The sequence below is a fragment of the Rattus rattus genome, chromosome 3 (assembly GCF_011064425.1).
Source record: "Rattus rattus isolate New Zealand chromosome 3, Rrattus_CSIRO_v1, whole genome shotgun sequence".
NCBI lineage: Eukaryota > Metazoa > Chordata > Mammalia > Rodentia > Muridae > Rattus > Rattus rattus.
This window is the reverse complement of record NC_046156.1, coordinates 149,891,836-149,905,135: the sequence shown is the minus strand read 5'-3', so window position 1 is coordinate 149,905,135 and position 13,300 is coordinate 149,891,836. Positions and strand designations below refer to the sequence as shown.

General features: G+C 40.7%; 1 protein-coding gene across 1 annotated transcript in view; it reads left to right on the top strand.

The window, feature by feature from the left end:
* Nucleotides 1-13,300, top strand: part of Ctnnd2 (catenin delta 2) — a 396,457-nt gene that overhangs the window by 279,644 nt on the left and 103,513 nt on the right. Inside the window, exon 12 of the mRNA XM_032898675.1 lies at nucleotides 10,238-10,411. Within this exon, the coding sequence (XP_032754566.1) occupies nucleotides 10,238-10,411 (174 nt within the window). The remainder of the gene's footprint in view (nucleotides 1-10,237; nucleotides 10,412-13,300) is intronic.

Here is a 13,300-nt window from a genome sequence, read left to right as displayed (position 1 = left end):
GAAATCAGTCTGGAGGTTTCTCAGAAAATTGGACATTGAACTGCCTGAGGATCCAGCTATACCTCTCTTGGGCATATACCCAAAAGATGCCCCAACATATAAAAAAGACACGTGCTCCACTATGTTCATCGCAGCCTTATTTATAATATCCAGAAGCTGGAAAGAACCCAGATGCCCTTCAACAGAGGAATGGATACAGAAAATGTGGTACATCTACACAATGGAATATTACTCAGCTATCAAAAACAACGACTTTATGAAATTCGTAGGCAAATGGTTGGAACTGGAAACTATCATCCTGAGTGAGCTAACCCAATCACAGAAAGACATACATGGTATGCACTCATTGATAAGTGGCTATTAGCCCAAATGCTTGAATTACCCTAGATGCCTAGAACAAATGAAACTCAAGACGGATGATCAAAATGTGAATGCTTCACTCCTTCTTTAAAAGGGGAACAAGAATACCCTTGGCAGGGAAGAGAGAGACAAAGATTAAAACAGAGATGAAGGGACACCCATTCAGAGCCTGTCCCACATGTGGCCCATATATATACAGCCACCCAATTAGACAAGATGGATGAAGCAAAGAAGTGCAGAAGTGTAGATCGCTCCTGAGAGACACAGCCAGAATACAGCAAATACAGAGGCGAATGCCAGCAGCAAACCACCGAACTGAGAATAGGACCCCCGTTGAAGGAATCAGAGAAAGAACTGGAAGAGCTTGAAGGGGCTCGAGACCCCATATGTACAACAATGCCAAGCAACCAGAGCTTCCAGGGACTAAGCCACTACCTAAAGACTATACATGGACTGACCTGGGCTCCAACCTCATAGGTAGCAATAAATACATTAGTAAGAGGACCAGTGGAAGGGGAAGTCCTTGGCCCTGCTAGGCCGGAGCCCCCGGTGAAGGGGGTTGTGGGGGGGAGGGGGGCAATGGGGGGAGGGTGGGGAGGGAACACCCATAAGGAAGGGAGGGGGAGGGGATGTTTGCCGGAAACCGGAAAGGGAATAACACTCGAGAAATGTATATAAGAAATATTCAAGTTAATAAAAAAAAAAAAAAAAAAAAAGAAGAAGCGTTGTTCCAGTGTCCCCAACATAGTAATGTAGAAAGGGTGGCAAGTGAGTCCAGTAAGGCAGAGCCATCCTAGTCACATTTCTTTCATCCAGAGAGATCTGTGCCCAGCCCCATCCCATGAGGTATGGGGGTGCAGACCATATAAGGAGGTCAAGCAACAAGGCTACCCTGGGATGCCATTGTCCTAATACTTTGTAGAGGAAGCCTCCGTATCTTGTCTCCACCCTAACAGAAGTATCCAGTCTCTCAGCTACAAACCTCTTCCAGTTATCTGTAAACAGAACCAGGGGACAATGCAGTGTCTGGAAAACACAACTGACTAGCTTCAGCTGTATACTGCGGCCTCTGAACAGTGCTTGGAGAAATTCAGACAACTGAGCTACCCTCCCTTGTCAAATTCCCAAGAGACAGCATGAAGTGCCCTTTCTCTGGCTTCTCACAAGTAGGATATTTAAATTCCCATCTCCTCCATCTTCCCCCAACCCCCACCTCACCCCTGCCCCCAAAGGCTGGGAGTGCTCAAGAAGCACTCTAAAGATAAAATCATCTCACGCTGTTCAGACCACGCCTAGAAACAATGGCAGTAAATGCATTTGGGGTTTGATTGTTAACTTCCGGGGACATTTCATCCAATCTGCAGCCTAATTAAATCAAACTCAGCTTGAGCAAACTTTCTGACTGCATAGTACCTTACTTTGTCTCCCTACATTATACAACCTGTATAATGACTTCCCTCTATAAGACTTCCCTGGGAAGGAAAAATGTCCCCCATCTCTGCAAACTCACTCCCTTTACCTTGCAGCATTTCCTGCTGAGTCTGTTCTTTAATTCACCATTTCTTTGGTAGAGTTTTCCTATGCATATGCGATGGCGGCCATTGTTGTCTCTAATTGGCAGAGAAGTCTGGGAACTCGAGATACATTCTGCTGCTGCTACGCCTGGCCTTTGCTGTCTGTGCTCCTAAGACACAACTCACAAGAAAACATATTTTCAGAGCATAAACAATGGGCTGGGACTAGAGCAAGGCTATGGCACTTTGGGGATAAGAGACCAACCTTTTGACACTTCTCCTTTGGCAGGAATCCTTCTACCAGCATGATAAGTGGTTTTGATTTGTTAGCAAGTCCATGATACACAGCTTAGGGCTTGAGAGACTAGACAGGGAGGACTCTGAGAACTGGTGAAGAAGAGCTGAGACTACCCACACCTCTCCATCCACCACAGAAGCTTTGGGATGTAATGAAAAGAATTACCCCAACAGTCTGCTTAGAGCCCTGTTTGCAAAACCTGTTGGTAAATTATATTGACCTGGCTTTATTGATTTCTGATTTTTATCCCCAAGTTATGTCTTTCTCTTCATAGAAAGGAGAAATGACTTCTACTTTCAATCCTCAACCTGACTGTATTAGAAACATTGTAAATAGACTCAGAACCCAACCAGGCAACCAAAGAGAATGTGAATCGTTTTCCCTGCCCCTCGGTAATTGTACATATTTTGGAGTACGGTATGATACTCTATCCATCTGGACAACTGAATAGTCTCACCAGCATGATGCCCATACTCCACTCCTAAAGCACACATTATTTCTCTATGTTGGGAACATTCAAAGTCCTCCCCACCAGCGATTTTTGAAGCAATTTTAAATACATTTCTTCTTTTATTGAAAATAGATGTTTTTCACACAGTGTGTTCAGACTCTGTGTAGCTGAGGCTTGGCTGGGATTTCTTATTTGCCCACTCTCCACTGTGGGATTCCAGGTGTGTAGCGCTGAACCTGCCTCCCTGCTACTCTGTGTTCTTCTATCCCAGTTTGTTTGTTTATGTTTTATCTCATTTTGTTTTATGATCATTCCTTACATCACTGTTCATTTTCTACAGAGAAATAGGAAGGGTGTGGATTTTGATAGGAGGGAAGACGGAAATAATGTCTACTAGCTATTTTGAAGTACGTGATTATTTCTTGTCAATTACTACTACAGCGGTGTGCTCTAGAATGCTGGCAGTTATTCTTGCTACCCACAGCACCTGAGCATACACAGCCCACCCACTGATATGTTGAGTAAGGTTATTTTCTTCATAAGCACACATATCTTCCACTATGCATCCCCAGCTACCCCCCGGCTACCAACCATGGTCACAGCACAAAGCATTACAACCAAAATGTAAATACAAGCAGCTCCTAGTTCTTCTTCCAAAAAACAGTGCATGATCATCTGATAGTCTGATGGGAAAGTTCATAGTTTTGACTCCAGGCAGTTTTTTAAAGCACATGTAGTAAGTTACTTTACGCTCATATTCATTGTGTCCATTTGAAGGTAGTGAGGCAAATGTTCGTAACATGCCAGAGCGAGGCACTAGCTACAGTGGCAAAATATAGCCCTCCATGAACACTCAAGGCTTCCTACATGAACTCAAGAGACGCATGGCAGAGAAGTGACTGAACTAGCTCATTTTCTAACATTAAATTTTGTTGGTGCCTTTTATGTTATCCTTTAACAAACAAACAAACAGCCTCACAATCTCTGCTCCTAGCCCACTTAACAGTTAACTTTAATCTTATGAACTGTAAATACATGAGCAAAATCCTAAATTCCAGTAAATTGGAGGATCTTTAAACTTTCTGGATCAGAGAGGTGACTCCTTAGATGAAGGCAGTTGCCGTGCAAGCCAGGAGAACTGACTCCTGAGAGTCACATGTACCTCTGACCTCCACATGCACACCTTGGCATGCACCTTATTTACACACACACACACACACACACATACACACACACACACACACATGCATGCATATCACACACACACTAATAGTGATAATAATAATAATAATAAATAACTTTTAAATAAATAAATACATTCTCTTGTATGTTTCCTGCTTAATTCCAAGAATTATTTTGAACACTTAAAGGATAGACTTAGGACCCAAAGGTCCTAGAACTTTATTTCATTTTACTAAGGAAAAAATGATAGATTAAAGCAGTGTCTTGCTCTGAAGCCTATGTAATAGCCTGAAACTCACCGTGCAACCCAGCCTGGACCAAACTCTTGACAGTGCCCTGGCTTCTTTCCCGGGCCTCCTGTGTCAACCCTTAGAGTTCTGGGGTTACAGGTGGCACTGTTCCTATCCCTTGTTTAACTTTTTTATGGTGACAAAATGTAAGTTGGTTATATTAAAACTAAGTCAGTGTGTTAACTATTTTACTCAAAAAGTAATATATTAAAGTAGATTGGTTTTACACTTTATAATACTTATCTAATCCACAAGTCTGAGGAATGACATCAGGAAGAGAAAGGGGTGATTTCATAAAAACTCCCCCAGCCTAGCATAAGATATTATGCAAAAGCCTTATCCAGCTTCACATGCCCCTTCTCCTCCTTTTTGTTATCTACTTACTATTCCTGAAGAGAGCTTTCCGCATCCCATGTACATGTTCACTAACTTACCAGTGGCACGGGTTATATAATCAAGAAGTGATCTGGAGACATTACCTCTGTTCAAGTCTTGGAAATACTTTGTTTCCCAGTCCTTCCTTTTTCCTTTTTTTTTTTTATTCATGTTTTTTATAGTCTAGGCATTGCCCTCTTCTGGTACAATCTTCCCATTATAATATAGAAAGTCCGTGCTCCTGGCTTCATAATATTTTCATATTGCAAACTCTTAAGATAATTTTAAAACCTGTCTTGAAGATACAGTGAAGAACATAGCTTGCACACGGTTTGTAAACCGAGTCCTGTGTTCTAAGAATGACTTAGCTGTGTGACAAGCACTTGGAGATATGGAAAGATTTAGCCATGCACTACATGTGGTAGTTACAATCCCAGCACACAAGACATGGGGGGAGTAGGTGATTGTAAATTTGAGGCCATTTTGGAATACATGGGGAGTTTGGGGTCAGCATGCACATACAATATAAGGAAATCTGGTGTCAAAACTAAACAAAGACAGACAAACAAACACAAAAACAATTAAATGCCACTTCCTTTACTCAATTCCCTACTTTTGTAGATAAGAGAAGCATTGTGTATTTATACTTATAGATGTTATATTTCCATTATTGTAAAACAGAGTCAAATGTCCTACAGTTACTCATAAATCCTTACCCAGAAATGGATTAACATCGATAGTTTGTTCCATTTCTGTGGAAGGGGGGATTTTGACTTGGGATTCTGTATATTGTTTTTGACAGAATTTTCACTTTCACGATATTAATTCTACCGATCCATGAGCAAGGGAGGCATTCTCTGTTCTAGTATCTGCCTCAGTTTCTTTCTTCAGATAGATATTTGCACTGTAGAGTTTCTTACTTCTTTCTTTAGGTTCATTGCCCAATAAATTTTGAGACGCTATCATGAATGGGAGTATTTTTCCATTCATCATCTCTTTTTTTTGGTGTATTTGTTATTGGAATATAAAACGGCTACTGACTTTTATAAGTTGATTTTGTACCCTACCACTTAAATTTTTAAAAAAAAAATCTAAAATTCATATGGAGCACAAAAGACCCTGTATAGGCAAAGCAGTCCTGAGCAAAAAGAACAGTTCAGAAGGGCTCACCTTACTAGATTCCATGATCCACTGCAGAGCTATAGTGATAAAAGTCACAGTGTACTGGCACCAAAAAATGCACATGTAGATCAATAGAAGAAAATAAAAGACCTAAACATAATCCATAAACCTACAGCTATCTGATTTGACAAGGATGCTAAAAAATAGAAAAATCAAAACTTGCTGATGAAAAGATAGCATCTTCAGCAAGATGGTGCTTGGATGATGGCATGTCCACACGCATAAGAATGAAATGTAGACCCAAATCGCTCACCCTACACAAAAGTCAGCTGCAACTATGTCAGAGACCTTTGTGATAAACCTGAAATCACAAGAAGAAAACATAAGCAGTCCTGTACAGGCACGAGAAATGACGTTCTGGATAGAACTCCGTTTGTACAGGAATTAAAGCCAATAGTTAACAAACGGGACCTCAGGAAACTAAAAATGTCTGTACAGCAAAGGAGTGCTGCCTTTGAAGAAGGAAGATCAGAGAGTAAGAAAGAATTCTCTACATTTGATAGGAGATTAATATACTGAATATACAAATAAAAAAACAGAACCAAGAAAACAGGTGGTTGAATTTTAAAAATTGGGACAGAGATCTGAACAGAGAATTCACAAAAGAAGAAATAAAAATGGGTAAGAAATACCTTTGGAGAGTGTTCTGCATCCTTAGCAATTGGGAAATATAAATTATAACTACTTTGAGATTACATCTTACCCCAGGCAGAATGACTAAGCTCAAGACAACAACTATTAGATGGAGAAAACTGAGGGGACAAATATTGTCCATGCATTAATAATCAATGGAAGCTGTTTAGTTCCACTATATATCACCATGATCTATTTTTAGCTTCATGAGAATTCTTCATCCTGATTTCCGTAATGGCTGACCCAGTTTGCAATCACAACAATGAACGATGGCCCCCCCTTCTTCTACATCCCTGTCGGCATTTGCTGTTTATAAATAGAGATATGAATACACACCCCGTCACTGATGACAGCACACACATTAGGCACAGGACTTGGAGAAGTCAGTGGAACTGGCCTGAAAGGTTCCTGTCTTTGTACTGGATCTCGTAGTATCTAAAGGAGCTATGAAGCTGCCAAAGAAGAAAAGCAATGAGCAGTCCTTCCTGTTGTAAAGTATCTGAACCACAGCCATGTGTAGCATAGCAAGGTGTACACAAAGGTACAATAATGGCATTTATATCTTGTAAGTAACCAAAAACGGTCTAATAGGAGCTACAACCTGTTCAATGGGAAAAAATCCACAGTTGGTCTTAAAAGCATAGCCAACTATCTACTACTGGTGAGGTCATGGCCCTGGAAGACAGCCTATTATTGTCTCTTTCCTAATCAGTTAAATTTTTAACTTCACTATAAACACTTAACCTTAGTCCAGAGATCAGTGTAGATCTCACCCATATCAAAGGAGAAGTCTTTTTTCCCCAGAAGATGGAGACCACTACAGAAATATACCACTTGTCAAAGTACAGAGCACAAGCAACGGAATGATACAAATTCCAATTGATACATCAACATCTCACATCTATACCTTTTCAGAGGTTTAGGGGCTACTGTGGAAAATAATGAAGAAAGGTTGTAAGAGCCAGGAGTCTAGAACATCTGCTGGGAGGTAGTGTCAACTGTGTATTACAAGGGTTCTATCTATTCCTATTGAATCTCAAAACTCTAGTCACCGGAACAAGACCAGCACCAACTGACATGCCAACATGGATGGAAGAAATCTAATAAGGCCTTACCCCAATATGAAGAGCGCCAGGAAATTAATAGTTACTGAGAGAGGGAGAATCTATCTTCCTCAAGGACAAGACCTCAGATTAGTTATTTAATCCCTAGCAGTCATCCCTAAACACATAGGACTCAACAGGATATATTCATTCATGCTTCCGACTGTTTTTTAATGGAAAATTGATGCCCTCCCTTTGATTAGTCCAATAAAAGTTCAGAGAATGTGCCCAGATAAAGGTCAGTTACATTGACTGGCTTTGAAATGGCTCTTTTTCTTCAATTTTAACATGTGGGGTTTCATCAACTTTCTGAAAGAGGGAAGATTTCCCTTTAACTCTAGCCCTTGGTCACCATCAAAGATTCTACACACACACACACACACACACACACACACACACACACACACACACACACACATCAGTTGTCCTTTTCTCCCCTCAGATCCCTCTGAAGCAGTTAAGACATGACTGTAATAAAAGGTATTTAAGGCTTACATAGATGACACACACATCAGAGCAGAAGAAAACTCTCTCGTGACCTAATCAGTTATCCTGCTTTCTGGAGCAGAAGTTAGGAAAAGGAGAACCAGTTGAATCCCAGACAAAGGGAAGACAGCTGTCATCCCCTGTAGTGTCAGCTGCCACATGCCATAGCAAGCACGCCATGTACACATGTCCATCCTGTTAGTTCTCCCAGAGGCAAAGCTTGTCCAAGCACAGCTGAAATTGTACGTTCTGAATCCTGAGAATATTAGAACTTCGCATGTGAAGGATAACTGAAATGTTCTAAGAGATGACAAACTAGAAAGCGAAACGAACCAAAGACAAATGAAATCTTTGTCTACTTCCTGTTGTACTAGCAGATAGCCTGGATATGGCAGACTGAACTTGTGAGAAGCCTGCATTATGCCTGCTCATCATTGGAGCAGACATGCTACAGGAGGACTGCTCTTTTCCTGACGCTGTCTTTCTGTTCAGTACAACAAGTCAGTTTCAAATAAAGACCCAGGAACCATGTGGCAACGCTGGGTTACTTTCTTCCTGTTATCTAAAAGCTGGACATGTCTTCTGCGGGCAGCCGTTCACAGACTCAGAGGCATCTTGAAGTGGCCAAGATGAGATTTTGATTAAAAGAACGAGAAGTCTCATACACTCAAGTGCTATTGCTATAAGGATGAAATTGAGTGGCACACTAATTAGGAAGGGCATTTTATTGTTTAGCCGGCATCCATCTGTGGGATATCACTCATTGCCAAGCCTTGACCTAAGCCAAGCTACAGCAGAATTCAGAGAGAGAGAGAAGACATAAGTGCTTTGTCTTTATCTCAGCAAATAATGAAATTCCTTGAACTATTTCTGACAGTTAAGTAACTTCAAAGTCTCTCTCAAACATTTCCGTTTTTATGTAGCCAGGATATAAAGCAAACCTCATCTCCCTCTGATGAAAATGTAAACAATCAGTGAACATACTCAGATCCTGAAATAGACTATTATTTTCATATTGGTTCACCTGTAGACATATCTGCAGATATATGTATGTACATAAAATGTATGTAAGAACACTAAATAGATATCAACCGTGTTTATTTTAATGTAATTATTAATGAACCCATTAAACCAAATAGTTTAGTTTAGATACTACTTCAATTTGAAAAGAATTGTCTGTAAATTATGTCAGGATTAAATGTAGTGTTTATTTAAGTAGATACCATGTTTTAACCTGAACTCCCTGCCTTTGGTTTCTGCAGATAATAAGTTTTATGTGATCAAAAAATGAGTATAATTATCTTAATGTTGTTAGTTTTTTTAAGAGTGATCATGAAACAAGATAACATTATCAATATGTAAAAATAGAATTAAATCCATTTAATAATGCTTTTTGTGGTTATTGCAGGATTTTATAATATATTTCCTTGGGATAAAACATTAATACCCATACTAACCTTTAATTTGTTCATTTAACTTTTAGTGTTAGCATTTGTTCAAGTAGCTACAGTACTTGTGACTATTATTTTAAATGGTGAATTGATATTTCTTTGTGAATATAAGCCTTAATTTTTCAGTTATAAACACTTAAGCTAGTTAAAAATCCTCTCATTATCCATGACATTCAATAGAAAACAAATTTAACTGTTAGGGTAGCTGTAAGATCTAAAATTACTGACTGCTGTTGTGACACATGCCCTTAATCTCTGCACCCAGGAGGCAGAGGTGGGTAGATCTCTCAGAGTTCAAGGCCAGCCTGGTTTTTCTACACAGCAGGCATGCCCCAGGACAGCCAGGACTACATTTACCTGTAGTTCATATGAATGCATATACCTAATGTAACAGTCTTCTCTTCCTTGTATATTTTTACTTGTTTGTTAGAAGCCTTGATGGTTGATGGAGCCCGTGTCAAGCGTAACTCACCAAAGTTTTGCAAAAGTTATCACAATTATGCAAAATAAATGGAGGCATTGGTTAGGGAAGCTGGTAACTTCTGTGCAATGTCTGCTACATGCCAATGCTAAAATATGTGACCCTGATCTTAGCGTTCTTTAAGTTCATCTGTTTCCTTCCTTGATCTACCAGTTGTGTTGGACTGTTTCCAAAAGCACACCTCATTCAGCTGCTAGGTGCAGTCGCTCCTGAATGCGATCCAATGCCCTGCACCCTTGATCGGAAGTTCTGTCTCAAGAATAGCACTCTTATTTTGGGTTATGACTAGACCACTGACCCTCTCAGCTCCATTGATTTTCAGCAACCACTGTAATGCCTGCTACTGTGTTTGCTAGTGATTTGTGCAGGGGACAATGTCATGAAGCATAAAGATGTTAAAGGTATTTACTCTCTCATTTTTCTCTCACCAGTGGGATGGAGTAGGACCTCTTCCAGACTGTGCAGAACCACCAAAAGGGATCCAGATGCTGTGGCACCCATCCATAGTCAAACCCTACCTCACACTGCTCTCTGAGTGCTCAAACCCAGACACGCTGGAAGGGGCAGCGGGCGCCCTGCAGAACTTGGCTGCAGGGAGCTGGAAGGTATGGCTAGTTCATTGCAATACAAAAACCATCTGCAATTATGAGCGAGCCTCAAAAACGATACAAGTTAGGTTTGAAACATGCAATTCTAATAAACATTGTAGGACAAATTATATTGGGCTGTTGGGCTTAGAATGCCTTTACCTTTTTTTTTTCTCTTGGGTGCTCCTGTGTTCTTGAAGACCATTGTGAACTTCAGGGTCTCATAGATATGAGTGCAGCCACCGAAAACACTCTAAAATGCTTATAATTCTGCATGGATAGCTAACCTGCTTCTCTTCCAGGAATTATTATAATTTGTTGATGTTTTGAAGCGTTATCATTAACCACCAAGGGAGCTAAATCTAAACATCTTTTCTTAAAAACCATGTGAGCCTATAAACAGTGATGTGTCAATTCCTGACCCTTAAAGCTAAGAACCCCCTGCACTTTAAAAGTATAGATTTTCCTCAAAGGAAAACAGCAAGTTTAAGGACCAGAAAGGACCCCTTTCCTCCAAGGCATTAAAAACTGATACTGCTCCTGACTAATTTTTTCATAAGAAATTATTAGCCTTTCATTTTTGGGTAGAAAAGATTCTCCTTATTTAAAAAAAATCCATGTGTATATTCATTAAGATTTGCATGTACCAGCCTAACCTGTTGTATAAAAGGACATGGTCACCGAGGAAGCTGAGGATGCGTGGGGCAAAGGTCAGGAGAAGAAATCAGAAATCTTTGGGGGTTGCATCATGTTCACTCCATTTAATGTCAATGCCTGGATTTGAAATGTTCGTGATTACTTTTTCCCATTGACATTCATTCTCTTTAAAAACATGTTTGCACGGATACATAGACACACATAATATTCGGAATGCCAATGCTAGCAATGCACAGGACACTGTGATCACACACCATTCTCCTCACACCTTCCCATGTCTGCCTTATTCTTCGTCTCATCCTTCCTTTCTGCTGCTGCAGCCCGTGCTTCTGCACGTCCTTTTTCCTCATCCAGGCCATCTCTCGGCACGGCCAGAATTACTTCTCTTGAGGTTGCTCGTGGGTGGGTAAACTCACCCCATCTCTTGAAGACCCATAGGGATAACCAAAACTGATCCTGTCACCCTGCCCACGGGGTGCCCCATTGTTTAAAGAATTCAGGTTGGGCTGAGCTGAGAGTGAAGTTGCCTCTTATTTTCAAGCAGAGATTGAGAGAGGTTTAAAAGAAGAGTCGCATGCTTCAGAAGGCCAGCACACATAGCATGCCACACCTAAGAAGAAGACTATTAAGAAGAGACACCGCTCCTTTAACTGGTCCTCAGATCTTACAGTTCTCTAAGCTTTCATGGTCTCAGAAGCTTTGATTCAAATCACAGTTCAAACCTAGGCTGGCTCCATCTTTCCTGAGCATAAAAGCTTGGGCAAATTATAGCTCTCCCGTGTGCCATATGACGTCTCCTTAAGCAGAGAGCATTGTGACTGCCTCACTCTGCAGCGTGCAGAGCCATCTAAGTAATGGAAATAAACCAAATAGTTGTCTCTTGGGGCGATAAAGGGTACTCACACACTCACAGCTCCCTTCCAGCTTCCCTTCCTCAGTGCACGAGCTGGACAGGCCTGAGAGACGGGGTTCTGGGGTAAACCCGACCTGAGGCATGAAGATTGAAATGGAAGAAAATCACATGTACCATTCTAAGATATGATTTTAAACTATTGTATTTGTCGTTTTTATCGTTTTTCATGTTCCTTGGGAAATTCTCCTGTCTTTATGACATTTAAAAGTCGAGAAATGTCTTGGGCACTACAAGATGTTAAATATAAAGATTTTAACTTAAATTCTGTATATCATGTGGTTCTAAAAGTAATGGGGAGATAGGGAGAAGACCTAAGCCTAGTCTCTGGAGCCCTGCTCAGAGGAATGTCTGAAATCAAAACTACATAGAATAGAAACAAAGGAAGACTCAATAACGCAAAAGGAAAGACATCAGTGCACTTGAAGACTAAATACAGGAAACTACTGAATATGAAACGCATAGAGAAGGAAAAGAATGGAAACATAGCTGTAGTATGCTGAGATATGTGATAATTCCCCACATAAAGGAGAGAGCAAGGGAGAGAGCAGAGAATAGTTAAATAAAGTGAGTCTTTCTCATATTTAATGAAAACTATAAATTTATATATCAAGGAAGTTAGGCAACCCCAAGCACAAAAAAAAAAAGGGAAACTAGTGAAAGAACACTGTAATCAAATTGCTCAAAACTAGTTATGAAGAGAAAATGTTAAAAGGTATCCAGAGGAAAGAGATTGTTATGCAAAGCCATGCACTGTGTCTAAGCTCAGCCGACAATCAGCATCACTAGGCAACCACTGATGCTGGAAGGCCTTGCTGAGCACCACGATGCTCTAGAAGGGTGCGTGTTCTGGTCCATGGGGCCCTGAGCAACTGAAGCCAAGACACACTTTTCTCCTTTTCCCTGGTGCTCTCCTGACTGGCCTGTGCTTAGACTAGCAGATGTTCTCAAACACTAGTGTTCAACCCCAGCAGCCTCTGTCTACACACCTTCTCTACACACAGCTATCAGTTTTGACTCTTAGGGTATCAGTAAGAGAGTTATAACACATCTTATTCCCCAGCCCATTCTTAGAGAGTCACACTGTGTGCCTCATCATTTGATGTTGGCTAATTCTTACAGCAACATACTTTGTTATATTTTCATACCTCTCTCTCCCTCCCTCCCTCCCTCCCTCTCTTCTTCCCTCCCCCACTTCTCACATTTGTGGAGGTAATACAGCAACTTGCAAGAGTTGATTCTCAATCCTTTCACCATGCTGATCCCAGAGATTGAACTTGGGTCCTCAGGATTAGCAGCAAGTGCCTTTACTTATTGAGTCACCTCATCAGCCTATAACA